At 51.1% G+C, this 27,107-nt stretch overlaps 4 protein-coding genes across 5 annotated transcripts; 3 read left to right on the top strand and 1 right to left on the bottom strand.

The window, feature by feature from the left end:
• Positions 1-181: 181 nt before the first annotated feature.
• Positions 182-13,836, bottom strand: MSH5 (mutS homolog 5). 2 transcript variants are annotated; one of them, XM_068994285.1, is made up of 24 exons: positions 13,699-13,836; positions 13,306-13,429; positions 12,233-12,313; positions 11,985-12,047; positions 11,181-11,302; positions 10,886-10,995; positions 10,592-10,627; positions 10,155-10,237; positions 9,351-9,396; positions 6,332-6,470; positions 6,153-6,215; positions 4,273-4,401; positions 3,901-3,973; positions 3,631-3,740; positions 3,325-3,405; positions 3,013-3,100; positions 2,611-2,800; positions 2,384-2,510; positions 1,831-1,980; positions 1,405-1,479; positions 1,079-1,222; positions 752-889; positions 518-591; positions 182-293 (listed from the first exon to the last, which is right to left on the bottom strand). In XM_068994285.1, the coding sequence occupies exons 1-24, from the start codon at positions 13,834-13,836 to the stop codon at positions 182-184; spliced, it is 2,496 nt and encodes an 831-aa protein (XP_068850386.1). The 2 variants fall into 2 exon arrangements, with proteins under 2 accessions (XP_068850386.1, XP_068850387.1); XM_068994286.1 differs by having other exon boundaries at positions 1,405-1,482.
• On the top strand, positions 12,543-13,025 carry LOC138069529 (large ribosomal subunit protein P1-like). The gene is made up of 2 exons (XM_068960854.1): positions 12,543-12,717; positions 12,793-13,025. The coding sequence occupies exons 1-2, from the start codon at positions 12,647-12,649 to the stop codon at positions 12,989-12,991; spliced, it is 270 nt and encodes an 89-aa protein (XP_068816955.1). The 5' UTR covers positions 12,543-12,646; the 3' UTR covers positions 12,992-13,025.
• A 4,104-nt stretch (positions 13,837-17,940) lies between the features above and the next one.
• CLIC1 (chloride intracellular channel 1) lies at positions 17,941-23,240 on the top strand. Its single transcript, XM_068994312.1, has 6 exons — positions 17,941-18,172; positions 20,341-20,450; positions 20,638-20,763; positions 20,919-21,025; positions 21,451-21,632; positions 22,875-23,240. The coding sequence occupies exons 1-6, from the start codon at positions 18,134-18,136 to the stop codon at positions 23,034-23,036; spliced, it is 726 nt and encodes a 241-aa protein (XP_068850413.1). The 5' UTR covers positions 17,941-18,133; the 3' UTR covers positions 23,037-23,240.
• A 394-nt stretch (positions 23,241-23,634) lies between these two features.
• Positions 23,635-27,082, top strand: DDAH2 (DDAH family member 2, ADMA-independent). The gene is made up of 7 exons (XM_068960757.1): positions 23,635-23,804; positions 24,650-25,012; positions 25,127-25,226; positions 25,352-25,425; positions 25,590-25,709; positions 26,494-26,643; positions 26,834-27,082. Exons 2-7 carry the CDS (start codon positions 24,716-24,718, stop codon positions 26,948-26,950), a joined length of 858 nt encoding a protein of 285 aa, XP_068816858.1. The 5' UTR covers positions 23,635-23,804; positions 24,650-24,715; the 3' UTR covers positions 26,951-27,082.
• The last annotated feature ends 25 nt before the right edge of the window (positions 27,083-27,107 follow it).

Here is a 27,107-nt window from a genome sequence, read left to right on the forward strand (position 1 = left end):
GCTTTGCTTTGTTTTGGCTGGTCTAAGGAAACAACAACTTTCTCCAAAATAAGCTTTATTACTAACATGTAACAGAACTTCCAGGGAAACAGAGAACTCTGGTTCTGAGGGAGGTAAGGAAACAAGGAGGCCTGGCAGCCTTTGGGGCTTTGGGACCTGGAGGAGGGCCCAGGAAGGACTCTCAGAGGATGGTGGTGGCAGCAGGCAGCACCTCCTGACTCATGAAAATGTCCAGGTCCAGGCTGGGATCTTCCAAATCCAGTTTCAGAAACTTATCTACTAATGTCTGGCAACTGAAGGGAGAGAAAGGAGTGAGGTTTGGGGGAGGACGGATAACAGAGTCCCTGAGCAGAGGGGAGAGGATGCAGCACAGGAAATCCAAGACCTTGAGAATTTAGGAGTTTCCGAAAGAAACTGTGAATCATCAAAGGGCAAAGAGGTTGTCTGAGTCCCTGGAAGGGGCAGAGGAGCTGCAGAACATGGACCCTGAGAACAAGCACCCTGGGCCTGCACTCACTTTTCCATTTGCTTCTCCTTTAGCAGCTCCTGGACAGGTTTGATGGGCTTTCCACTGCGGATCAAGTCTGAAACCTGGGACCAAGGAGGAAGGGGTAGGGGTGGGGGTGGATATTGGGTAAGAGAAGAGAAAGTATGGGTCAGAAATTCCATGGGCCCAGAAATCCGGACCCCTGAGAGAAGCAGGGACAGTGGATGGGAGCCCTGATGAAGGTGGTTGCTCTTCGGGCCTCACCTGCTTGCCACGAGCAATGAGTTTCTCAGGAAGCCCTGCCTGGGTAGCTGTGTGGGAGGCGTGGCTGGCACGGGCAACACCTTCGCAAACTTGATAGAAGAAGACAAGGTCGTCCCCATCCTCACAGGTCTCCATGGTCTTCAAAGAGAATAAAAGGGGACAGGGTTCATCAGTCATTCTGCTTCCTGCCCCAATACCCTTGGTCAGTCGCTGTTGAGAGTAAGAAACAGAAAGGGACTTGGTCCCTGTTCCAATGCAGGAGCCAGTTCCCAGCTCTGGGAAATGCTCAGCCTCGGGGCCCCTGGGGAGCTGGGTAGGTCTCCTCACCAAGTACTGCACAAGCGGCCCCTGCGGCAGCAGCTGCAGGTGAACAAGGCTCAGAAAGTTGGTGGCCACAAAGACATGGGGACACGTGGGTCCAAGTGCCAGCCAGTGTCGGATCACGGCAGCTAGCAGCGCAAGCCCATCTACCTGCGGAGTGCAGGGGGAAGGTGTGGAGCCACAGGTGCCCCGGGCGCCCCCTCCTCCTGCTGGGCCTTCCCTCCTCATGCCCACACACCCCTATTCTTTTCCAGAAGCCCAGCCCCACCCTCCTGCTCCTTCACCCTCCTTCATCTTCCTCTCCTTAGTTCCTCATTAGCTTTTGCCCTTACCGTGTTGGTTCCCTTTCCGAATTCATCCACTAGGACCAGTGAGCGCTCGGTGGCATTGTTCACCGCTTTCGCCACCTGCTGGGCACCCGGTGGATAAGGGAGAGTTTCATAAACATTCGAGGCCTGGCACTGACCAGTGTGCCTGCGAATAAAGACGCTTGAATACGTGTCCACCCTACTGAACTGCAAGTTCTTCAATGGCGAGACGCAAGTTTTGTTCATCCTTTCACTGACAACAGTGCCTCACACAAAGCCAGGGACTAGCAAAGGTCCATGGCATTGATTATCCTGGTTTCTGAAGTGGGTGCTCCCTGCCCCTAGCGTAAAGAACAGGCAGCAGAAGGAAATTTTTTCCTGTTCTGACCGTTTTTCAGGGCTAGGGTTTCTTCCCCATTATCCCCTCCCCCAACCCTGCCTCCTCTTGACCTGGTTGAGGTCGATCATGAAGGTGGAAAGGCCAAGCGAGATGGATTCACAGCTGTGAATTCGGGTGAAGATGGCGTCTACTGCCCCGATTTCAGCTTCCTCTGCCGGCACAAAGCTGCCCACCAGGGCCATGAATGTGATCAAGCCTACCTGAATAAGGGAGGAGACAGGTACAGTGCCTGGTGGTGTGGGCTGAGGTGAAGGTGAGGCTAATCTCAGGAGAGAACGATAGATCAAGATAGAAGGACACAGTTTAACAGCCCCTTCGGCTCACTTTAGAGTCAGTGAAAAGTGGCAGGGAGTGGGCAGAGGTATGCTGAGAACAGCGTGGACCTCCTCGGAGGTGGGAGAGGAGGACTCAGGTCAGAGGATGGTCATTGGCACATGGCCCTCCCTCAGGTAAATGAGAACATGGCAGGGAGAGGGACAGCGGGTGTGAGTCTGTTCACGGCACGTGGGGTCAGAGCACAGTGGGGAAGAGCGGTGGGGGCCTGGGGTGCCTGGGAGGCGGGGGGTGGGGATGATGGAGGCGGCAGCGCGGGGGCTCGTCTACCTGTTTGAGGTAGATGCTCTTCCCTGAGGAGTTGGGTCCGGTGATGACTTTGACCCTCCCTATGTCCCCCCCGCACTCTGCAGAGTTGGGCACGAAGGTTCGGGCACAGAGTTCCATCAGCGGATGCCTGCAGCCGGTGCAAAGTTACCTTGCATGTAGCCTGTGGATCCAGAACATGGGGCCTTTGGGCCCCTCGTGTCTATTTCTCCACCCATTTCTGTCCTCACCTGCCATTCTGGATTCGTACCCCGAGGAGCTGTGGGGAGTAACGGGGCCTTGAGTAGCCGTAGTCTCGGGCGGCACTGGCAAGAGCCAACAGGACGTCCAGGCGGGAGGCAAGGTCCAACACCCGGGTCAAGACGGCTGCCCGCGCCAGCACCTGGCACTGCAGCTGGTGCATCAGCAGGGTCTCCTGGTCTGGGGGCAGGGGAGGGAAGGAGCTGGTGTCAGCTCCAGGGGAGAGCAAAGGAGAGACAAAGAAGCCAGCAGACGAACCTAGAAACCATCTGAAATCCCAGAGACACTCAGAAAAGGCAGAGTTAGAGAGAGAGGGGGAATAGCAGGAAGGAAAGGAGCCTATCGGAATCACCTCCACGCTGCCCGGTCCGCTCCAGCCACTCGCTTCTCACCCCGGATGTCACAGTGCAGGTCCCCCAGCAGTGCATCCAGCTCCTTGGTTCGAGCACTTCGATAGTGCAGCTTCTCCTCTGAGAGGAACTGGGTACAAGGGTTCAAAGCTATGGGCTTTGCATCTCTCCATCCTCATCCTCTCTCACCCCACCCTAGCCCTGGCCTTGATTTCTTTCTCCTTTGTCTCAGAGCTGGTAAAGATACAACAGTGAAAGAGGGATCCCACACTGGGCAGAGATGATGGGGAAAGGCCCTCCCTCAGCTGCTGACTGCCTTTCCTTATCGCCCCCTACAGAGGTCAAGGGACTCACCATGAAGTCCAGACCTTCAATCTCAAAGTCACTGGTCTCCACCATGGAAGGCAGGCGGGGAATAGAAAGAAGGAAGCCGATCTGGGGAGAGTAAAGAAGAGATAAAGCAAGGAGTGATGCTCTAGGCACTTTCTTTAGAAGTAGCCAGAGTCCCCCAAATGCTTCCCTCAGGGGCCTAAGCACCAAAGAGTGTTCACATTCTTCTGATTTCTCCAGGAGTTTTCTTATCTACCAATGTGTCCTTCCTAAGCCTCATGTCTCCCTAAGGCCCTCGGGGAGTGCACCGCCCCCGCCTCCTGCCCTCACCAGAGGAATGTAGATGACACTGCATGAAGGAATCCGGGAATCCAGATTCTCCAGCTCCTTCCGAGCCACCTCAGTGAGGAAACTGGGAAGTCCCATCAGTCTTCGTTTTTCTAAGAGCGTGGAAGACACGTGGATATCAAAAGTAAGGCTCCCACCCTGGTTGCGATGATCATCCCCACTCGCAGGGGTCGCCTGTGGAGGACAGTACCCCATCGCAGGGCAGGTTCATGTTTCAGAGCTCAGGGACCCATCCGTACACCTAACACTCACTCTCATCAATTTCAGGATCTATGTTGGGGAGGACTGTGAAGCGATTTTCAGCAAGGCTGCCCTCGAAGTCCACCTGAGGAGACGAGAAATCCAGGTTCTTTCCATCTAGCACAATCTCATCCTATTCCTCACCTCTACCTGGGCCCCAACTCGCCCTTCAGTCCTGGCTTTAACCCTGACCCTCTAGGCCTCAAGGCACACCCTTGATGTCTGCCATCCCATCTTCTGGCCATCCAGCTGCCCTCAGTGTCTCCCATGCATCCTCGTTTTCCACACCATATTCCCCAGAGCTCCCACCCGTTGTTCTCCATTATTTAGACCCATCTCTCTCCCCTAGTTTCCCAGGAGATTTGCCTCTTTTGTTCCACTCACCACTTTCCCAATGAGGCTGGCAATGTGGTGCAGGTCATCTGAGAACTCTTGGGCAATGTCCCGGAAGAGCTGAATGGACTGGGGCAGGGAGCGGCAGGCGTCCCTCAGGCCAAGGGCACTGTACACTGTCTGTAGAAGAAATGGACAGAGGAGGGTGGCCCGTACCCAGGCTGGGCTGAGGTGAGGGGACAGGGCTGGATGGAGAAGAACAAAGACCAATAGGGAAAAACATAATAACAGAGACGGAGGAGCTCTCAAAGGCAAAAAAGAAACCAAGAGAAAATAGCATCTGCAAATCTCTTCACCAGGCATCACACTAAGCACTGAGAGTCTGAAGACAACAAAGACAGGAGGGTCCCTTGTCCCACAAGGGCTCTTAGTCTAGTGAGGAAGACAGAAATAAACCCAGAAGATTTAAAAATAAAGTGGTAGGTGCTTTGATAGAGATTTGTACAATGGCCCAAGAGAGAAGTTTGTACAGAGGAAGGAGAAAGAGAAATAGGGATATGAAAGGCAGAGAAGAAGTAAATAGGCAGTAGGGGCAATGCCAGCATCTGGGTGAGAGAGCATGAAGACCGGACGGGTGAGAGTCACTGAGAGTTAATTCCCAGCGTGAAGGTCAGTGACCTGGGGTGGCTTCTCTAACCAGGGATTAGATTGAGTGCACAAACCCAATCCAAAGGACACTTACTGACCCTTACTCTGTGTCAAAGGACATATAGAGTATATAAATCAAAGGGCTTATAATCTAGCCATGATGGAAACAAACAAGTAGCAAAAACAATGGCTACCCACAAAAAAGCCTGATCAAATTGTGGAACTAACTAAAATTACTAAGGAAGTTCACAGAATAAGACTTACATGGGGCTTCCCTGGTGGCTTCGTGGTAAAGAATCCTCCTGCCAAGGCAGTAGACACAGGTTTGATCCCTCGTCTAGGAAGATCTCACATGCCTTGGAGCAACTAAGCCCAAGTCACTGAGCCTGTGCCAGTGCACAACTATTGAGTCTGTGCTCTAAAACCTTGGAGAGGCTTCCCAGGTGGCAGAGTGGTAAAGAATCCACCTCCAGTGCAGGAGATGTGGGAGATGTGGGTTTGATCCCTGAGTCGGGAAGATCCCCTGGAGGAAGAAATGGCAACCCATTCCAGTATTCTTGCCTGGAGAATCCCACAGGCAGAGGAACCTTGGTGGGCTACAGTCCATGAGGGTGCAAAGAGTTGCACACGACTGAGCATGCATGCACGCACTAGAGCCTGGGAACCGCAACTACTGATGCCTGTGCATCCTAGAGCCCGTGCTCCCCAACAGGAGAAGCCTCTGCAGTGAGAAGCCTGCGCACCACAACTGGAGAGTAGCCCCCACTCACCGCAGCTAGAGAAAAGCCTGTACAGCAAAGAAGACCCAGCACAGCCACAAACAAATAAATAATTTTAAAAACCATTACATTTAAGAGATGAATAGAAATCTAAATGAGATAATTGACAATAATAAAATATTCATTTTTAGGTAAGACAGTGGTATTGTTCTCTTTAAAAAAATAATTTTCTTTTAGAAATCATATTGAAATATTTATGGGTGAAGTGATGTGATGGCTGGGAATTGCTTCAAAATAATCCAAGAAAAGGAAAGTAAGAGAAGAGAGATGTGAAACAAGATTTGCATAAGTCAAAGTGTTAAAGCTACATGGTGGGTACATGAGGGTTCATTACATCATTCTCTTGAAAATTTTTTTGACAATTTCCACGCTACAAAGTTTTTTGTTTTGTTTTTTTTTTAAGGTGCTGGGATAAAGTTGGACATGGGGACAAGAGTAAAGAGGGTTTGGGACACATGCTGGGGGCTTAACCTGGATTTCTAGGTTCAAGAAGGGAGGTCTTACCTTGTAAAGAACCTGCCAGTCACTGACCTTGGTGTGGGACAACTTCATGCGTTTAAGTATCAGCTACAGTCGGACAAGGAGACAGTTGCTGGTTTCCTTCTCCCACTCTAATGGCCCTCAAGATGCCCACCACTCCTCGGCCTCCTTCCCCACCTCCCGGCCCCTCAACCCGGGCTCACAGGCACGTTCTTGATGTGACCCAGCAATCGGTGCAGCATCTGAGCCATGTCCAGATTCTGGGGTAACAGGAAAAACTGAATGACATCCAGACGGGAATTCAGTTCCCCCAGGTCCTGGGTTGGACGTGTGAACCACAGCCTGGAAGTAAGGGTTGGAGTGGGGAGACCAGGAATTACAGCTGTTCTTACCAGTGTCTTGATCTCAACTTGGGAAAATGTGCCCTTGGAGGGCCCTGGGGGATGGTGGCAATGTGTATTGGTACACATTGTAAGTACAGTGTCCTATCTATGCAGGTGTGTTTATTCACACCTACTGAAAATCTCTGGATGTGAGCATGACCGTGACTGTGTATCTCAGTTGTGATGGATATGACCATGTGTCATTCCCTGTGGATATGTGATGGAGCTTTTCAGTATTTTTAGAGGGAGAACAGCGTGTTGAAGCATTTGAATTCCAACACTCTAGCTCTCTCTGCAGCTCAGTAGGAGTGAGTCAGAAAGAGTTTGCATATCTGTATTTAGCTGTGAAATAGCGCAGACATTCGTCTTTTCATGTCCTTCCTATGAAAGTATGTAACTGTTCCATGTAGAATGATAAGTCCTCAATTCTTAAGTCCTCAAGGTCATGCCTGCAGGGAAGAAAGTATTGGGTAGAGGTACTTAAAGAGCTTCACAACATTGTCTTATTTTTAAACTGGCTAGTGGAAACACAGAGGTTTATATTATTATTACTGCCTTTTATGTGGCTGAGGTATTTCCTGACAAATTAAATTATTATACAGAAATAAATGTCTCATCTGTGTTTCTCTAATTCAGGGAGGGTATCTCTATCTATGGCCATGAAGAGTAGTGAGATGCTATCATGACCTGGGAGGCCACGGATTCCTTCCTGCATTAAAGCAAGCCATTAGGTATAACCTGTGAAGACACTGGGGCCTAAGGATGTGTATCTCACACTGAGTCTATGGCCACTTATTCTTTGTTATAACACCCTAGGTTAGAATGAAATGGAGGACTCATTTGGATTCAAGGGTGAGTTTCAGGCACCTCTGGTTCCTGGGCACTGCCTGAGGCAGTGTAGGCCAGTCTGTGAATACCTCCCCCCCATGGGATCACCAGACAGGCTTCCTTATAAAACACCTGAGTGTCTCCGACTTATGTACTTCAAGTGCCTGGAGGTCTTGGTCAAGTCAGGCTCAAGTCAGTTGAGATGAGGTCCTTAGAAGATAAGCAAATTGTCCAAAGACATGGCCCTAGTAAGGACAGCTGGATTTCAAAATTAGATCTCCAGACTGCTTGGACATCACTCTTCAGAGCATACTGTGACAGTCACCTTCCAGGTTCCTTGTCTGGCTTTAGATCAGCTGGGCCCTTAGCTGATCATCAGGTTGTGATTCTATGCTCTATGGGGGTCCTATCTAGGGAATCTGTACTCTCCCTCACTTTTGATTCAGTTCTCTTCTCCTCTGAGAATTCCTTTCCTTTCATCCTTCATTGAGATTAGACATCTGTACCTAAAGAACTAGAGAATGTAGGGGTAATTAAATTACCTCACCAATTATCTGGCGATGAGTTCATAGATAATCTTAAATTAACCTCCAAGATATTGCAGGGCAGGTGGCATGGGAAAAGGATTGTGTACCTGCAGGCTAGCAAAGGTTTCCTAACTTTTTAGAGATGATGTAACCAGTGTGGTTGCATTCTACTTCATAGAGGGTTATGTGCTGAGGTAACAGGAATGTGCCATGGCATAGCATTCACTCACTTGCATAGAGGGCAAGTAGATTCACTAAGTGCTAATTCCAACCTGATGTGACAGTGCAATTAAAAAACATAAATAAGCACTATGTGACCACACAGCAAGATGCATGCCAACACACTCAGAGGTGCCTGTGAAAGCTTCACCAAAAAGGTGATAGTTGGGTTGCACCTTGAAGAGGATGGAAGATTCTGATCAGTGGAGAATAGGGGAGAGACTTTCTAAAGGGAACAGCATCAATGTAGCCTGGAGGGGGAATTCTCTGGTGGTCCAGTGGTTAAGACTCCACATTTTCACTGTGAGGGCCCAGGTTCATCCGTGGTCTGGGAACTAAGATCCCAAGTCTTGTGGCCAAACAACAACAACAACAAAAAATAACCATACACTTGAAGAGATAAGCCTTGAAATTAAAATTGAGGGACCCTGAGCATTGTACTCTTCATCCTGTAGGTAATGAGGGAGCCTCGTAAGATTTGTCTTTTGTTTTTACTTAAGGTTTAAACAATAGGGGAGTGACATGTTCAGATCTCTGTTTTGGAATGGCAATTATTTTAGAATGAAGAATAGTTTGGGGAAAAGAAGAGTTTAGAGGCAGAGACACCAATTTGAAGGTGAATGCAATGCTCCAGGTTAAAGAAGAAGATAGCCAGAATTAGAACAGATGGAAGAGGGAGAAGGGGATGGCTGGGAGAGACATTTCAGGATAGAATCAATAGGTCTTAGTGAATAACTGAATATAGGGGGTGAGCGAGAAGCATCAATCCAAGGTTCAGAGCTTGAAAAGCTATATTGCCAGCAACTCCACTAAGCAGAAAAGGGAATGCAGAAAGTAAGAACAGGGCCAGTGGGCACAGGTTTGGATGCTCTGAGTTTGAGCTTCCTGTGGAAATTGCAGGTGGCAATGATAGGCAAAAGAGTGTTCCACATGTGGAGCTCAGAACTAGAGATACTAATTTGAAAGTCACCAGAGAACAGCTCACATCTGAAGTGTGTTCTTAATCATTAAAGATATTACCATGTGTACACTGCTGTCTTGTGATTGTGTTTCTGCTGCGAGTACGTGAGAAAGTCCGTGTGTCATCAATGGGTTTGTATGTATCTGTGCTGACGATGTAAAATGAGAGTAACACACCACATGGGGTCATTGTAAGGACTAAAGGCATTTAGACAGCATTTGGGAAAGGGCAGCTGTTTTCATTACTGTTAAGGGTGGTGTGTTTGAGGCTATAGGCCGCATGCACATGTGTGACTCTTGCTCACCTGAGCAGCTTCTCTCCCCACTTACAGCGGCATCTATTGAGGATTCCTGTTGGGGTACGGAGTGAGCCTGTTACAAGCAGGGGCAGAGAAAGGAATGTATGGATGTGTCTAAGCTGAGGCATCAGGGTCAGAGGTTTGGGTGCTGGGCTGGCTGGCTTGGGGGTTAGTCCCCAGATACAGGACACAAAGGCAGCCAAAGCCAGCGTCTGGCCACAAGTCTGAGCCGGGATTACCTTACATGGGCCTGGGGGAGGGAATGAGCACTCACAGGAACACTCAGCCAGAAAAATATTCAGAGTAGGCACAGTTAGACTCACAAAAAGCCCAACACATATACGTAAACATTAGACCCAACCCACTGAGATGCACAGTGAAACCACGTGGATACTTGGTGATGTCCCCAACACAGCCTAAAGCCTGAGACAACTATAAGAGATAAGACTCTATGCAAAACAAACACAAGAGTTATGCAACTACATAACTCTCCTCTATACATAGGGTTTCCCAAAGTCCCTAGACAGGTACATCACTAGTACAAACATTCATACAAACCCAAGGAATAAAGACGGAGTTGGTAAAGTAGGGAATGCTATGCAAATGACATGGGACAACTATACTGGACAAGGCTTCGGGGAGATGCCCAAGCTCAAGAAGGGTACAAAGAAGATAATAAAGCTGGACTAGAGCAGAAGTGACAGCTGGAAGTGGGGTAAAGTGGGAAGAGAGGGGCTGGGATCCATCTCTGGAGGCAGCTGCTTTTCTGGCAGGCCTGTGCAGTGTGGGATGAGGGACAGGTACACCTACCAAAGAGGCTGAGCCCCTCCTTGAGTCCGCTGGCCACTTTGTACACCGAGGGGTGAGACTCACTCTTAAATATCTGCAGAACACTATCAGGGAGAAATTAGGATCATTTGGATTTTTAAAGGTGATTGAGAAAGTGGAATGGGGATTGGGAATCTCTCCTGAGATCAAGTCTTTTTTTTTTTTTTTTTTGAGATCAAGTCTTGATGTAAGGTTTGTCCCTCACTGCTCTCTGCCTCAGTTTCTCCATTTAGATAAGGAGGGTAACAACTTTGTGTTTTTCTTCTTCTCTCCTCTCACCCCCCACTTCTCTTTCCTTCAGGGAGAGAAATCTTAATAGCCCCAGGATTAAAGAAACTGAAGCCCCATTAGGATTATTACAGCATTAAGCTTAATCCTTCTCCCTCCCCAAAGATGACAGCCTGCCTCCATCTCCTTACCTGTAAGTGTCTTGATCTATGCTCACCAGATTGGTTCTGAGAACAGAAAACAAGCAGAAAGGAAGGTGGCTGGGGTATGAGAGGTCTGAGTTCATTCCTAAGTCCCACCTGCTTAGCCCTCCTTCAAGAAGACTGTCTCAGTTTTCTCCCCAGAGCTCCACACCCTCTCAGGAACCCTGTGTGTCCTGGAGCACTTTACCAGATGGGTCACTGCCACCACTCTCCAACCTGCCTTACTTTCCCAGGCTTCCCAATCCCACCTTGCTTTGGTTGAGGTTAGGGTAAGTCACCTACAACACAAATTTCTTAAAGCCTAGGATGGGGACGCTGACGTTATATTCTTCTAGTTCAACCCCGATTCTTCTTCGACCCAGGAACTTGAGCAGTCCTCCAAGTGCTCGAACCTAGGAGGAGATCAGTAGTGGAGCTGGGCTAAATCCCAGTGTCTTGGTGGCTGGACAACACCAGGAAGAACTATTATTTTCCAGGACTGGGCTAGTACCTCCAGGACTCAACCCTAGTGTCCAGATGCTTGTGCCTTTTTCTAATCTGCTACATCCCAGCCCTTATCTCGCAAGACCCATCTCACCATGAGGAGGCAGTCAAAGGGGATGATGGAGGAGAGGAAGAGGATTTTCTCGGTGGTGGTCATGGAGTCTGGGATGAAGGAGTAGTTTCCAGAAAGGAGGCGCTGTTTGCTTATCTCCAGGCCTATTTTGAGGGGGGAATGGGAGGGAAAGATCTTGTAGCCCCAATCTTCATCTTATTTTAAGAATGAGAAAACAGAGAGATGATGTGGCTTGCCAAATTCACACAGGCAATTAGCGAAAAGCTGAAACAAGAACCAAATTTTAGACTCTCTCTTTAGTCTACATATTATATAAAGACGTTTGGCTGGGAACATAAGCTGAGAAAGATAAATGGCTCAGGCGAGTAAGATATCTATCTGGAATTGAGGATTTTGGGTCAAAAAATCATAATAGAGGAATTTAAGATAGAACATTCCCTGTCCTTTTCACAAACCTGGGAAGATAATGGAAGTGCCTTCTAGATCAGTAAGGTAACTGCGGTAGTGCCTTTTCTTCTTTTTTTTTAAACTAAGAGGCAAATGGCTTTGGCTTAAAGGGGAAAATGCCAACAAACAAAACTGACCAAAAAATACTACCACACCCTCTTTCAGGGACGGCCCTCATCCCTAAACAAGCCTAAACCACAGGTTATTAAAGGTAGGGATTAGGAGAGATTGTGAGGAGACTGGTCATGGGGCCTGAAGAACATACAGATTTAGAATGAGACAGGGCTGAGAGGAGACCTCTGATGATGAAACTGGAATTAGGAGAAAGGGTCACATAACTGGGATGGGGGTGTGGGTAAAGCAAAAAGGAGGAGATACCAAAATCCACACTTGGCAAAAATATGATTTCGGGTCTCTTAGGCTCCCTGTGCTCTTGGGAGGCTGTAAAGGAAACAAAGAAAGGGCCATCAGTCTGTACATCATAGTCCTTTTGCTTCTTTCCCATCTTCCTTCTCACCCAATTCTGATCTCCTGGCTGTAGCTCTGCACAAGACCCTTTAATCTCTGGAACATTCCGTAATTTTGTCCTTCCCCATTTTTCCTCTTTTCCCTTTTTCAGTCCTTACCAAGCTTCCCCAGAAACCGAGTCATATTCTCATCCTGTTTGGCACTTGTAACAACAGACCGGGGATCGATTTCATCCAGAACTTGGAAGGAGAATGGAGAGCAAATGAGTTCGAGGATCTTTATCTCTTGACTAAAAGGGAACCTGTAACCCTCCCTTTGTTATCTCCCTTCACCCCTCAAAAACTTATTTCCTCCAAAAGCAGGGAGGGCCCCCCACTTTGGGAGAAGTAGGAGTCACATATGAAATTAGAAAAAGAAAGAGCAATAAGACTGATGGGTAGCTCTCTTTCCTCCGCTGCCGCTAAGGTGCTCGGTTCTTCCGAGGAAGCTAAGGCTGTTTTGGGGTGAGGCCCTCACTTCATCCGGCGACTAGCACCGCGCCCGGCAGCCCCCACCTAGCACTCGCCCGCACCATGGCCTCTGTCTCGGAGCTCGCTTGTATCTACTCTGCCCTCATTCTGCATGACGATGAGGTGACGGTCACGGAGGATAAGATCAATGCCCTCATTAAAGCAGCCGGTGTAAATGTTGAGCCTTTCTGGCCAGGTTTGTTTGCAAAGGCCTTGGCCAATGTCAACATCGGGAGCCTCATCTGCAATGTGGGGGCTGGTGGACCTGCCCCAGCGGCCGGTGCTGCACCAGCAGGAGGCCCTGCCCCCTCCACTGCTGCTGCCCCAGCTGAGGAGAAGAAAGTAGAAGCAAAGAAAGAAGAATCTGAAGAGTCTGATGATGACATGGGCTTTGGTCTTTTTGACTAAACCTTCTTAGTAACACATTGAATAAAAAGCTGAGCTCTTTAAAAAAAAAAAAAAGACTGATGGGTAATGGGAGGGAAGAGGGGTGCCCATGAGATTATCACCGGACGGTAAACCGCTAAAGGACAGACATGACTGATTTGCTCAGGACTATATCTTCAGCACCTGATATGTTTGTGAATAATGAGATGAATTCCTGAAAACAATAAAGGGAGCCTCTAGGAGTCAATTAATAAAATAGATTGAGTCAGGTAAGGCCATATGAATGAAATACACTTCCAGTGCCAGCATAGGGGAATTCCTAGTTCTGTCCTTACCTCTTTGAAGCAGCTTGAGGCTCTCGTGGTCTGGGGCATCTGGCATAAAGTGGATGGTGGAGTCACTAGTATCATAGTAGGCAATGCCCAGGTATCCTGAATTCCACAGGACACACAGATGAATCTGTCGGCAAGGAGGAAAAAAAACTAATATTTGAACCACTTATACGTACAGGGTTGGGCCATGTCTTATTTAATTTTAATTATTTTATCGACTCTCAGAGATAGGTATCATCACCCCCATTCAGTAAATGTGAAATCGACACTCAGTGGAGGGAAGTGACTAGCCCAGGTCTTCCCAGCCCCTTTATATTCTAACAATCAGGCGTTCCAATCAATTTCCGGCTCTGTCGAGCTCCTGCTCCTCCAACAGCGCCTCTACCCCTACAAGACCTCAGCAGGCTCCTCCTCTCCCTCCTCCTCGGGCTCCTGGGGGCCCGGCACTGAAGCCACCGTGGGGAAGCTGGCCGAGGCCTCCCCGGGTCCTGGTCCGTTCGGCGTCCTGGCTGGGGTCGCTGCTACCGAAGCCATGGCTTTGGAGGTTCTATGGATGCAGAGAATGAAGACAGTTCTGGAGCGAGAGCTCACTTGCTAGGAGGCGGGGGTAGCGGGGCGCGCAGAAGCAAATCCACTGAGAACTACTGGGAGAGGGCTGAGGGCAAAGCTGCGTGGGCCTTCGAGAACTGTGGTTACAGATGTAGGACATTTGGAGGGGCCAGTTTTCCGGTATTTCACTGAAGTACAGACTGTGGAAAACACCACTCGCCCCACCCTCATTCCTGTCAGGCGGAGGTTGTGTTTTGGAGACGGTCTTGAGGGTCCTTTGGGGGGCGTTTTACACGCCTCCTCTCTCCCCTCCTGCCAACCAAGCCCCCAACATCACAGTCTCACGATCTAGGCTCCCCGACCTGGTTGCGGGAAACTCGCGGTGTTTTCCCGCCTTTTCAGTCACCTGGGTCGCGACGTGCGCGACACCTCGTCGCTAACAGCCGCGGACCAGCGGGACTGGTGCGCCAACACGAAGGTGGGGTGCGCGCACGCACGCCCCGCCCCCTTAGCCGCTATTGGTCGAAGAAACCAGGATCCTACCTAGAGATCCAACAGAGTGAAAGGGAAAAAAGGACCACAGAGAAGACTGGATGATGATTGGCCTATTCGCATACGGGGCGTTGCCAGAAGGTTCAAACTTCCCGCCCTCCGCCGTTGCCTAGCACCCGGGCCTCTGGCCCTCAGGCTTTCTGGGCTTTGAGAGCCTGTGAGAAACGTTCTTAGCAGAGCAGGAGCCCGAGCCCCACCCCCCACCCCATCCCCCGCAACGGGTCTAGGGACTTTGGGGAATCTGCAGAGGGGACCGACCTTAAAGGAACAGAAGTGCACTTTTTAAAATTTTTCCCTGGAGAATGGAGATAAGCAACATTAATTCAACCTATGCCAACAAGTCTAAGTTAATATTTATAAAGAGCTTAGACCAGTGCCTGGCAAACACATTAAGAGCTTCGTGAGTGTTTGAAATAAATAAGCTGAAATAAGAAGCGTGGCTCCTATCTTAGCCCACCTCTGCCTGTTTCCTGGGTACAGAGTATGATTGCTGCCATAGGGGCACCACAAGGCCTAATTAATAATTTCGGCGCCCCACGAAAAGTTGGAAGTATTCGAATTTCACCAAATTCTGGCAGAGAGAAAAAGAAAAGAAAGAAAGAAAGTGAAGTTGTTCAGTCGTGTCCGACTCTTTCCGACCCCTCCGTCCATGGGATATTCCAGGCAAGAATACTGGCAGAGAGAAGTAGACTTAATAAAAACACCTACACTCCTACAAGCACATGCCCCTACCCACACACACACTCCTAAGAACAGAAGAGTATTATTCACTCATTGTGGACCAAGTGGTGGAATCAAAGCAGGGGACATAAGTTCCTACTCCATGAGCCAAATTTTTGAGTGTGTATATGAGGGGAGGAGAAACAAGAAGATAGACCAAAATAAGCAATCATATAATTTTAAGGGACTTCCTGGTGGTCCAGTGGCTAAGATTCAATGCTGCCAATACAGGGGGTCCAGGTTGGATCCCTGGTCAGGGAACTGGATCCCACACGCCACAGCTAAGAGTTCACAGGCTGCAACTAAGGATCCTGTGTGCCACAACTAAGACAGTTCAGTTCAGTTCAGTCCCTCAGTTGTGTCCGACTCTTTGTGACCCCATGAACCACAGCACACCAGGCCTCCCTGTCCATACCAACTTCTGGAGTCCACCCAAACCTGTGTCCATTGAGATGCAGCCAAATACATATATATTTTTTAAAAGTCTCTTGAAATACGTCTTCACCCCCACGTTGTTCTGGGTACTTTTTTGTTGTTGTTGTTGTTGTTGTTGTTGTTGTTGTTCTGGGTACTTTGAGATGCAGAGATTCCCATCCAAGCACTTAGGAAAGATGGTGGGGTAAACTGCCTCTGCTAACTAATAAATGGAAAATCTCCTCTAGTAAGAAAGGTGGAGGAGTGAGTTAAAGACTAGGTTAATGGTTACCCCTGGCAAATTGTTGAGCAACGGAGCTATGGAAACCTGGAGGAGGCCAAGTGACAGCTCTAAGCAGTATTGGGGGAGGGACACACCTTCCAATCTGGGGTGGGAAGAGATTAGGGACAGGATCACCAAGCTGAGGAAGGGGGGGCAGTGGAAAGAGAAGCCTGGAGAAGTAAAGGGGAGAGACGGAAATAGGAGAAAAGCAGGGGCAAGGAGATTGAGATGGGAGAGAAACTTCTCTGAGGCAGGATTTGGGGGGTGTAGCCCCTGACTTCAAACCCATGAGACACTGATGGATGGTACCAGGAGAGGGCAACATTACCCGTCACCTGAGAAGTTAAGGAAAAATACTTTGCGGGCAGCCATGCCAGCTAGCCAAAGTCAATATTGATGATCAAGGCAGTTCGAGCTATAAAAACTGTAGGAGAGAAAAGAGAGGCAGGGGAGAAGCTGCCAAACCTGTTTGAGCTCAGGACTCACCCAGTTTGCCTGAGGCTTTTCCCAGAGGGGAGATTTTTGTGAGGCAGATTCTCTGGTGGACATGGACCAGTTGGAGCAGAAAAGGACCCGGGCAAGTAGTGCTGCTTTGACCTTCTTCAGATGAAAGGGGTCATGTGTGCAGGTTTCAAGGGTCACCTTGGAGGAGATTCCCCTCAACGAACAGATATTTGTTGAATCATTCTACATTCTTCTGTTGAAGGAAAGTGAAAGTCACTCAGTTGTGTGAACTCTTTGCAACCCCATGGACTGTACAGTCCATGGAATTCTCTAGGTCAGAATACTGGAGTGGGTAGCCTTTCCCTTCACCAGAGGATCTTCCCAACCCAGGAATTGAACTCAGGTCTCCCACACTGCAGGCAGATTCTTTACCAGCTGAGCCACAAGGGAAGCCCAAAAGAGAACAAAAACCAAATATATCCCCTCTGTGAGGAGGACAGAGAAAGGCCTTCCTCCAGGGAAGAGAAAACCCGCAGAAGAGGAAGCATGAGAGGAAACCACTAACTGCTGGTTCCAGCACCTCTCTGCACTCCACCCACTCCCTCCCCAACTCTCTCCTGTTCTTTAAGTTTCAAGCCCTGCTTTGCTCCTATATCCTTGCATGCCACCATGATTTTCTGAAACTCTAGGTGTCTTGTTAGACAGAGGGTAATGAGGAAGAAAGAGATGGCTGAATAGGACAGAGATTCAAATGTAAAGGCTGACATATGTCCTGTTTGGAGAACATATTTCTGGGCTGTTTTTCAGCAGATCATAAAGAGTTTGATAGAACCTCCAAAATCAAGGTTATTGGGGAGGGAGGGAGAGAACTATTCTTCCTCTGTCCTCTCTACTTCTTTATTTGTGTCCCTAAGGACTCTGCTCACACTATCTTGTCTGATTTTCACCTTTTCCTCCCACAATAGGACCAGCTACCACCAGCCCAGTAGGATCAGTGCTGCTCTACTCTAGGGCTACAGTAACCCCTTGCTTTCCTCCTCATCTCCAAGGCAACCTGTCACGGAGAAAAGGGCAAAAGGCACAGGAAGGGGCTCCAGATGGGAGGCAGAAGTGGAAGCATTAAAGCTGAACAGGCTACTGAATGGGATCTCCCAGTGATGAGGCCCCTGGGCTCAGCTTCCTGTTTCCCCAGCACAGGGCCTACTTTTCACCACTCTCTTCCTCCAAACCCAGCTTCCACTTCAAAGTCCCTCTTGTGGACCACAGTCCTAGCAACTCAGAATTGGGAACTGAAGTCCGGAAGAAACTTGGAGAAAGGAATAAAGGACCACTTTTCTCTTCTATAATTCTCTTTCTGGGCCCTCGGGGACGTGCTCATGCAGTCAGTGTCAGATTTCTTGGGTGAAGGTGTAGTGGGAGTGTCCTCTGATTAAGCAAGCAGGGAAACTGAGGCAGAAAAAAGTCCTGCGATCAAGGAGACTGGCAGGGACACAAGGGATTTTCCCGAGATTCGCCTCAAACCCCCTCCCCCATCATCAGGGAGACCCGAGGCTCACCCCTCCGGGCCCACTCCCTAGGTCGTCGAGTCCCGCCCCCCGCCCGTCCCCTCCCCAGGTTCAGGGCGGGGCGGTCCGTGAGTCAGCTCCCAGATCAAGTCCGGGAGCGGGTAGAGCTAGAGCCGCTGGGTGTGGAGTACGCCGGACTGGTGGAGAGGCCACGTCTGGTGTGAGCGGGTCTGATCAGGCTCGTGTGGCGCTGAAGGGCCAGCCCTAGGTCTGGGGGAGAGAGTCTCTTCTGTGAGACCGCCTTCCCTGCCCGGCCCCTCCCAGTTCCCCCAGCGACAGCCGCTTCCTGGTCCCCGTCGCAACCATGGCTGAAGAACAACCTCAGGTCGAATTGTTCGTGAAGGTAAGAACACCTTCTCCCTCCTCGGCCCCCCTCCAAGTTCCTGGAAGGCAACTCACACTTTTACCCAGCTCCAGCCTCCACTCCCCACTCCCTTTCCTCTTTGATTCCCATCCCCAGCCCCACGTGCAGTCTTTGGTGTGTGTGGCGGGGGCGGAGGGGGGGGGCGGGGAGGGAGGTGGCAGCAGGGTTGGGAGGCGAAGATAATGTGCCCGGCTAGAGAAATCTAGGCTCAACCCTGAAAAGTTTGTAAAAGTGCAAGTTTCCAGCAGCCTAAAGGACAAGAAGATAGAGAAAAGGGAGGGTTCCCAGGAGTTTAGAAGATTGACGGGGTGGGGGAGAGGGAACAGCTGATAGGGTACAGAGAGAGAAGGGACCAGCCCGAAACCTAATAAGGTTTGGGTGGGACCGAGGGAAACAAGCCGGAAACCTAACAAGGTTTGGGTGGGACCAAGGGAAAATTCAGGATAAGGGCCCTACAAAAAGATCAGAGGGTGAGGTGCATGGTGGGGGAGACTTGGAGGGATGTGTGTGTGGGTGTGTGTGTATGTGTGTGTGGTGGGGGAGGTTTCAAGGAAGAGGGTGTGGTAGGGAGGTCTGGGAGTGAGACCAAGTGAACTGGGAGGAATTGGTGGGATGGAAGGGGACAGGAGAGTGGGAGTGGAGTTCCAGAAGCTGGCTCAGAGTGGTGATGGGGTCGAGAACCAGTGTCCCTGGGGGCTTGGAGAAGCGAGAGAAAGGGCGGTGGCGCGGAGATGCGAGTTGAGCAGTGGCTACCACGAGGGTAGATGGGAAGAGAGATCAGGAGGAGGAGAGCTGGACTAGGGCGTTTAGAGTTTTAGGGTTATAGAAACGAAAGAAAAAGAGCCGTCCCAATTCTGTCCTCTCCGTGGGTGTTGATGAGGAGAGGTGGTCCCAAGGTATTTGCATATCGAAACCTCAGGCCGCCGCTTCAGCTGCGCTCCCTTCCGCACTAGGCTTGCATTCTCTCGCCTCTCCAGACCCCTTCTCTGTGCTCCTCCCTCCCTTTAGCGACCTCCCCCTCCGTCTGTATCTCCCCTCGCAGCCTCCCCACCCTTCACTTTTCTGCCTCCTTTCCCTCCACTTCCCCGCTTTTGTTCCTCCAGCCTTTGTGTGTCCCAGCCTGTTTCTCCCTCTCCTTTATGCCGGGGCTCCTCAGGCGGGCTCCTTAGGTGTGGTCCCCACCTCACTCTCACTCTTGCCTCAGGGGCTATTTTTACTTCTGGGTGGGGCTGCGCTGCAGAGATTCCAGCCCTGGGTCCTACATGAGAAAGGTTATCTAGAGCTAGGAGACTTGCTCTGAGAGACCCCCCACTACCCCCCCCACCCCCCCACCCCTCACCCCTCACCCCAACCCCACCCCGGCAGTACCCAGGGAAGAGGGAGGCGGCATTGTCTGCCCAGGCCTCAGCCTCACAGGTCCCTGCCCCCACTGCTTGGCAGGAAGGAAGCTGCTGAGACCCAAGACACAGTGAGATGAATCACCCTCAGCCTAGGGGGAGGTGTCTGTTGGGGGATGAGGTCAGGGATTAGAGAGCAGCCCCCTCTACAAAGCCCTCCACACCTTGAGGGTGAGGCTCTGAGTCCTTTGACTCCCCACCCAACTGCTTGGGTAGTGTATAGAGAACCAGAGCTCCTGCTTCCAAACCCCCACCCCACCTCTCCTGTGTTCAGGCTCTACTTCCTTCAGGAATCCAGGCCTCTAGCCCACACCGCTGGCTTCAACAAAGCCCCTTTCTAGGCTCTATTTCATGGTCAATGTGAGAATTAAATGAATTATGGCATGTAGAATGCTTAGAATAGCACGGAGAAAAGTAACTACGCCCACTCCCATTTGTTTTCCCTCTCTAGGGTCTAGATCCTCCAAATTCTCCAAAATCCATTCCCTGGGCCTTCCTCCCATTGTCCTCAGTTCTCTGGGAAACCAGAAGCTTACCTTTGCAGAAGATATTTGTAATGATCTGTCTTAGGTTTGACCCAGACCAGAGAGTGCAGAGCCCAGTTATGTGGGGAGCTTTTCCAGTGAGACACTGAGTATATGTCATGACTAGGCAGAAAGCAGTCAAGTCTGGGAGTAAGAGATGCAGAGAATGGCCTCAGGATGAGTGGGGTACACCAGGCCTAACCTTGGGCTGGGGCTTCCTTTCCAGGCTGGCAGTGATGGGGCCAAGATCGGAAACTGCCCCTTCTCCCAGAGACTCTTCATGGTGCTCTGGCTCAAGGGAGTCACTTTCAATGTCACCACTGTTGACACCAAGAGGTAGGCCCACTTCTGTTCCTCTAAACACCTCTTATGTGCACAGGTGCACACTCATTCACCTGAGTCCTTCCATCCTGAACCATCCCCCCCATCCCCTCATCTGAAGCCCCTCTCCCACCTACCTCCATCTCCCCTTTCTGGGTCTCCCTAAAGCCCTTTACCAGTCCTTATGCCTGGTCTCCTCCAGGCGGACTGAGACGGTACAGAAGCTGTGCCCAGGAGGGCAGCTCCCTTTCCTGCTGTATGGCACCGAAGTGCACACAGATACCAACAAGATTGAGGAATTTCTGGAGGCAGTGCTGTGCCCTCCCAGGTAGAGGGGAACTTGGAATGGGAAGTAGGGGAGCTGGGAGACTCTGGGAAAGGGGTTGAAGAAATGGAAAACAGAGATGGTGGTGGGGCTAAGGCAGGGGAGCTGAGGCTCCTCCTCGGAAGATATCTTATCCAGTTTCTCCCATTGGCTTTTAGGTACCCCAAGCTGGCAGCTCTGAACCCTGAATCCAACACAGCTGGGCTGGACATATTTGCCAAATTCTCTGCCTACATTAAGAATTCAAACCCAGCACTCAATGACAGTGAGTCTTGTGGGTCAGAGGCCTGGGTCCTAGGAGGAATGGAAAAGATCTAGGGATTAGAGACACCTGGACATTCAGATATCAGGGAGATGGAGCAGATATTGCAAACCTTACTTAAATTAAAAAATAATAACAACTCTAGATCCAGATGACCTGAGTACAAATTCTAGTAGCTGTGAGCCTTCCATTTCACTTCTCTGGAAATCTATTTTCAGATCTATAAAACGAGGATAACAATACCTACTTCCCCAGTTGATGTGAGAATTAAATGAGTTTTTGTATGTAAATTGCATAGAAGAGCACAGAGAAAATGAAACACATTAGTGTTAGCTATTATTGTTTTGGACTTTCCTCACCCCCGCCATGGGCTTTCTTGGACTATGTCAATCTTCTGATGTTCTTACTAACTCCCTTCTCTTGCACAGACCTGGAGAAGGGGCTCCTGAAAGCCCTGAAAGTATTAGACAATTACCTGACATCCCCTCTCCCAGATGAAGTGGATGAGACCAGTGCTGAGGATGAGGGCATCTCTCAGAGGAAATTTCTGGATGGCAATGAGCTCACTCTGGCTGACTGCAACCTGTTGCCCAAGCTCCACATAGTACAGGTGAGTAGTGATTGTAGGAGGAGTAAGTGGGAGGTGGGATGACTCTTTAAGGGGCTCCCATGCAGGTTTCCCATGACAACCACTCCAAAGGTGGTTTCTTTCGGAGAGTAGTTTCCAATGGCAGACACCACCCTATTCCTTCTCTGCTATTTTTGCTGGCAAGACCACTGCTTGGGAGAATTAATTACATTCCACGATGCAAGCTGTGAGTGCAAACAGACTAAGAGTAACACATCCCAGTACTGCTTTCAAGAATGCTCTTCCTGTCTCTATCGTTGCCACATCCCCAGATCAGACAGACCAGGCTTTTCCTAAAATCAAAGTTTTAAGTCTGTTGTTTCAGTCTCCATTTCCTCTTGTGGAAGATGAAAACTGCTGGTTCCCTTGTTTTTGTCACAGCTCAAAGCTATGGTTTAGTTTGTGAAACGTGGGCCTGGTGTCAGTCTGCTGCAGAACTGTGTATTGAGAATCTCTATTTATTTATTTATTTGGCTGCACAGAGTCTTAGTTGTAGCATGAGGGACCTTTGATCTTGGCATGCTTCAGGTAAGTCCCTGCCTGCAAAGGATTTGAAATCTAGCTGAGAAAATAACTTTCACGTGAAAGTTAGTAATACATGATTAGAAGCTAAATGACAAGTAGACAGCAATTGTGGAAATTTAAGAGAACTTTATGGTTTGTGAATTATATCAGGACGAGAAAACAAGCACCATGGACTGGGGTGGTCTGAAAAGGCCCCGGTTATAAATGCCAGGATTTCAGTAAGTGGAGAGAAAGGGTGAAGGCCTTACCAGACAGGAGTTAAGATGACTGCAGGTGATTATGTGGGAGATGAGTCATAAGGACTGATGTTGAAGCTGAAACTCCAATACTTAGGCCACCTGATGAAAAGAGCTGACTTATTTGAAAAGATCCTGATGCTGGGAAAGATTGAAGGCAGGAGGAGAAGGGGACTGACACAAGATAAGGTGGTTGGATGCCATCACCAACTCAATAGCCATGAGTTTGGGTAAACTCCGGGAGTTGGTGATGGACAGGGAGGCCTGGCATGCTGCGGCAAAGAGTCGGCACTGAGTGACTGAACTGAACTGAACTGGTGAGTTCTAAGAAAAGAAACCAGGTAGCGGACTTGCTTAAATGCCTGGATTTTATCATGTAGGCTTTGGGATAAGGGAAGGACCAAGGGCATGGCAGCTTGGTTTCCTGAGGCTAACCTATTGATCCTCCTTCCCGCACCCCTAGGTGGTATGTAAGAAGTACCGGGGATTCTCCATTCCGGATGTGTTTCGTGGAGTGCATCGATACCTGCGCAATGCCTATGCTAGGGAAGAGTTTGCTTCCACTTGTCCAGATGATGAGGAAATCGAGCTGGCCTATGAGCAAGTGGCCAAGGCCCTCAAATAAGGCCCTTCCTAGGGCCCCCCGGCACCCCCCTCCATTTTCTCCACAAAGGCCCTGGGTGGTTTCCACATACTACCCAACGGACACACTCCAAAATGGCCAGTGAGCATAGCATCCTGGAGCACCTGTGTAGGGATTGCTGGGGGCAATGAGAAGCAAGGATGGGGGATCTGCGAGAGATTTTTATTGTGGGGTGGGTTGTATTTCAGTAATAAAATATAGAATGACAATCAAGTGTTTTTATACAAACGGGGGCTTGGAGTGTGAATAACAAGGAAAGAAGGGTAGGTCAATGACCTTGAACTCCTGGCAGAAACCAGGAATTTAGAAAAGGGGTGCTTGTGATGGGCTGCCATTTTTATGTGTAGGTCCACGATAGTGCTATCTGGGGCTCCATGCCGCATTTGCAGCCCAGCCGCTGGGGCTGGCCTGATCTGGGTGGGTCTGGGCAGCGATCTTGGGGCGGGGCGGAATTCCGAGAAGGGGGGCGCGCAGTCGGGGTGGAGTGGGAGCGGCATAGCAGGGCGGAATGGGCGTGACCTCGAGGAGCCCCGCCCCGTCCCGCTTAGACAATGCCCTGGAGCCGCCAGACCGTCGTGCCCCCGACCCACCGTAGTACTTGAGCTCGCCTACCCGGGGACCCCTCAAAGCCAAAGCTCCGGTCCCCGACGCTTGAAGGCTACTACTCTCTTCTTCACCAACTCTGTCCTCAGGGGGGGTGGGGCTCCAGCCAAGATCACTGAGCGGCAAGAGCAGCGGTGGCCGCTGGAGGTGAGTCTGGGGTGGGAGGTATCCCTTGGACCGTGTGCAGACCGGAGTTCCGGAATGCTGGACCCGTGCTTGCTCCGGAACAGTGCGGAGTGTCGACATTTGGGTGCGGAGCTGAGTCGAGGTGGACTTTGGGGAAGATGGGTCAGGAGACTGGGGGACCATGTCCTGGCGCCCCGAGTGGCGCCTGCTCCCCAGAACCACGCCCCCCCAATTTCCCCGCCCCTCGGATTTTGTTTTAGACCTCTCCCAGTCCTCCGGGACTGAGTCTGGTTTACACTGGGTCGCGCTAGGGACGGAGTGACTGACTGGGGTGGAGAGAGATGTTTAACTCCTTAGGCTCTATTCCCTTCTCCTTGACCCTCTCTCCCTTTCTCGTTCGGACATCCAAGGCTTTCATCCCCCAGGCTCTAACTCTCTCCCCACTTGTCTCGTCTTGTCCCATCACCCCTGTGGGTTCCTCGCCGCACTTCGGGTCCCTAAGGCAGCGAGCAGCTGAGGGTTAAGGGGGCGGGGCCGCTGCATTTTTGGGGAGTGAGCGCATCCTAGCGGCTGCCAAGAGGGGCGCCTGGCGGGGACCTCTCAAAATCCCCCAAGCAGGGGCAACAGGTGTTTTGGAAATTAGGGGTCCCAATCTTGTTCCTCGGACTCCCCCCTAAAGCAGCAGATCTGCAAGGGTGCGGGGTGGAGTGAGGTCTGCAGGAGAGGAAGGTCTGGAGGGGGTGGGGCGGAGTGGGAGGGGCAGCCGGAGAAGGCAGACGGAAGACCCAGGCGCTCTTAACCATCCCCCTACGCCCTTCTCTGCATGTCTCTCTCTCTGCCTCCCCCTTTTCTGTTTCTTCTCCCAGACAGGTGAAGTAGAAAGAGAAAACTAAGAAATCAGCGCAGCCGGAGGGGGCGTCTGTGTGGATGGGATGGGGACGCCAGGGGAGGGGCTGGGCCGCTGCTCCCATGCCCTGATCCGGGGGGTCCCGGAGAGCCTGGCGTCGGGGGAGGGTGCAGCAGCTGGCCTCCCGGCTCTGGACCTAGCCAAAGCTCAGAGGGAGCATGGTGTGCTGGGGGGTAAGCTGAGGCAGCGATTGGGGCTGCAACTAGTAGAACTGCCTCCTGAAGAGTCGCTGCCGCTGGGACCGCTGCTCGGTGACACCGCCGTGATCCAAGGGGATACAGCTCTAATCACGCGGCCCTGGAGCCCCGCCCGCAGGCCGGAGGTGAGCGCCTGGGCACAGGTTCGAGTAGAGGGAAAGAAGGATATGGACATCCCGGGCTTTAGGGAAGAATGGGGATGGAAATATCTGTTTCACTCCCTCTTCTCCTGCCCTAAGGTCGATGGAGTCCGCAAAGCCCTCCAGGACCTGGGGCTCCGAATTGTGGAGATGGGGGACGAGAACGCGACGCTGGATGGCACTGATGTTCTCTTCACCGGTGAGGCTGGGGTGCCTGTACCCTGGGGCTTGAGACAGGGAGGCTGACTTTGGGAGAATGGGCCACGTTGAGCCTTGTTTCCAACTCACTCGCGCCTCATACCTCGACCACCTCCCTGGGCTCAGGCCGGGAGTTTTTCGTAGGCCTCTCCAAGTGGACCAATCACCGAGGAGCTGAGATCGTGGCGGACACGTTCCGGGTTAGGAGCGGGGATGGGAGTGGGGGGAGTCGGGGGTGGATGGGGTCGGAGGGACCTGGGCGGGGAGGAGAGGGGAGGGACTAGGGGGCTGAGGAGGAAGTGGCTGAGAGTAGCCTGTGTTTAGGCTCTCCCCGTCACTTAATACTTTCCCTTGTTCCCTCTAGGACTTTGCCGTCTCCACGGTGCCTGTCACAAGCTCCTCCCACCTGCGTGGCCTCTGCGGTATGGGGGGACCCCGCACCGTGGTGGCGGGTTCCAGCGAGGCTGCCCAAAAAGCTGTCAGGGTGAGAAGGGGCGGGGCTGGGTGGGGCAAGTTGGGGGCCAGCCAATGACAGTGGGCGTGGCTCTAGGCCCAAGAGGCGGGGAGCAGGGCCGCTCTGAGAATTAGCTCCAACCCCTACCCTCACTGTGCTGTCCATCTATGTGAGAAAACAAGTTACTATAAGCAGGACAGGCAGCTGGAACACCGAGGAACAGGGACAATTAACATCGTCTTCCGGGGTTTCACGAAATTCTCTGCTGCTGCTGCTAAGTCGCTTCAGTCGTGTCCGACTCTGTGCGACCCCATAGACGGCAGCCCACCAGGCTCCCCTGTCCCAGGGATTCTCCAGGCAAGAACACTGGAGTGGGTTGCCATTTCCTTCTCCAATGCATGAAAGTGAAAAGTGAAAGTGAAGTCACTCAGTCATGTCTGACTCTTATCGACCCCATGGACTGCAGCCTACCAGGCTCCTCCGCCCATGGGATTTCCCAGGCAAGAGTACTGGAGTGGGGTGCCATTGAAGGGCACCTAATCTGTGTCTTGAAGGATGGATAGGATCGATGGGTGGGGTCTGGAGTAGCTGAGAAGTGGATAGCAGGTGGAAAGAACTGCCTGTGAGTCCGAGGTGGAAATTAGCAAAGTTAATTAAAGCACTCAGTATCTGACACACAGAAACTGACATGTGATTGCTGTTACTCCACAATAATGTGACTCTGTCCCCCGCCCTTAGCGGTAGGTAGTAAGGCAGCAAGACTCAGTTGTGGAGAGGCTGAGCCTTTCGTGTTTCCTCTCTCTTCTCCCCCAAGGCAATGGCAGTGTTGACTGATCACCCCTATGCCTCCCTGACCCTCCCGGATGATGCAGCAGCTGACTGTCTCTTTCTGCGTCCTGGGCAGCCCGGCCTGCCCCCTTTCCTCCTGCACCGCGGAGGCGGGGACCTGCCCAACAGCCAAGAGGTGAGAGAAGGCAGGAGCTCCACCACCACCCCCAACCAGAGAAATGGGGCTCAGGCCTTCCTTGTGGGAGGAAGAAGGGGTGCCTTTTCTAGAAGCCCAAGTGGGGCCACTCTGAGCTGGCTGAAAGGGAGCCCCGCCTGTAGGTCCTGGGGACTCACTTCCTTCTCCCTACATGCTGTCCTCCCTGCAGGCACTGCAGAAGCTCTCTGACGTCACCCTCGTACCTGTGTCCTGTTCAGAACTGGAGAAGGCTGGCGCTGGGCTCAGTTCCCTCTGCCTGGTGCTCAGCACACGCCCTCACAACTGAGAACCCAGCCTGGGGGTCCTGGCTGACCAGGGGTAGAATGGCATAGGAGTAGAAGGGGAAGGAAGGTTAGATAGAGGATGGTGATTAGGCAGTAGTGGGGAGAAGGCCCCATATAGAGGAGGGCAGAGTGAGAAAAAGGACAGAGGCCACTGGGTGA

The sequence above is a fragment of the Capricornis sumatraensis genome, chromosome 22 (genome assembly GCF_032405125.1).
Source record: "Capricornis sumatraensis isolate serow.1 chromosome 22, serow.2, whole genome shotgun sequence".
NCBI lineage: Eukaryota > Metazoa > Chordata > Mammalia > Artiodactyla > Bovidae > Capricornis > Capricornis sumatraensis.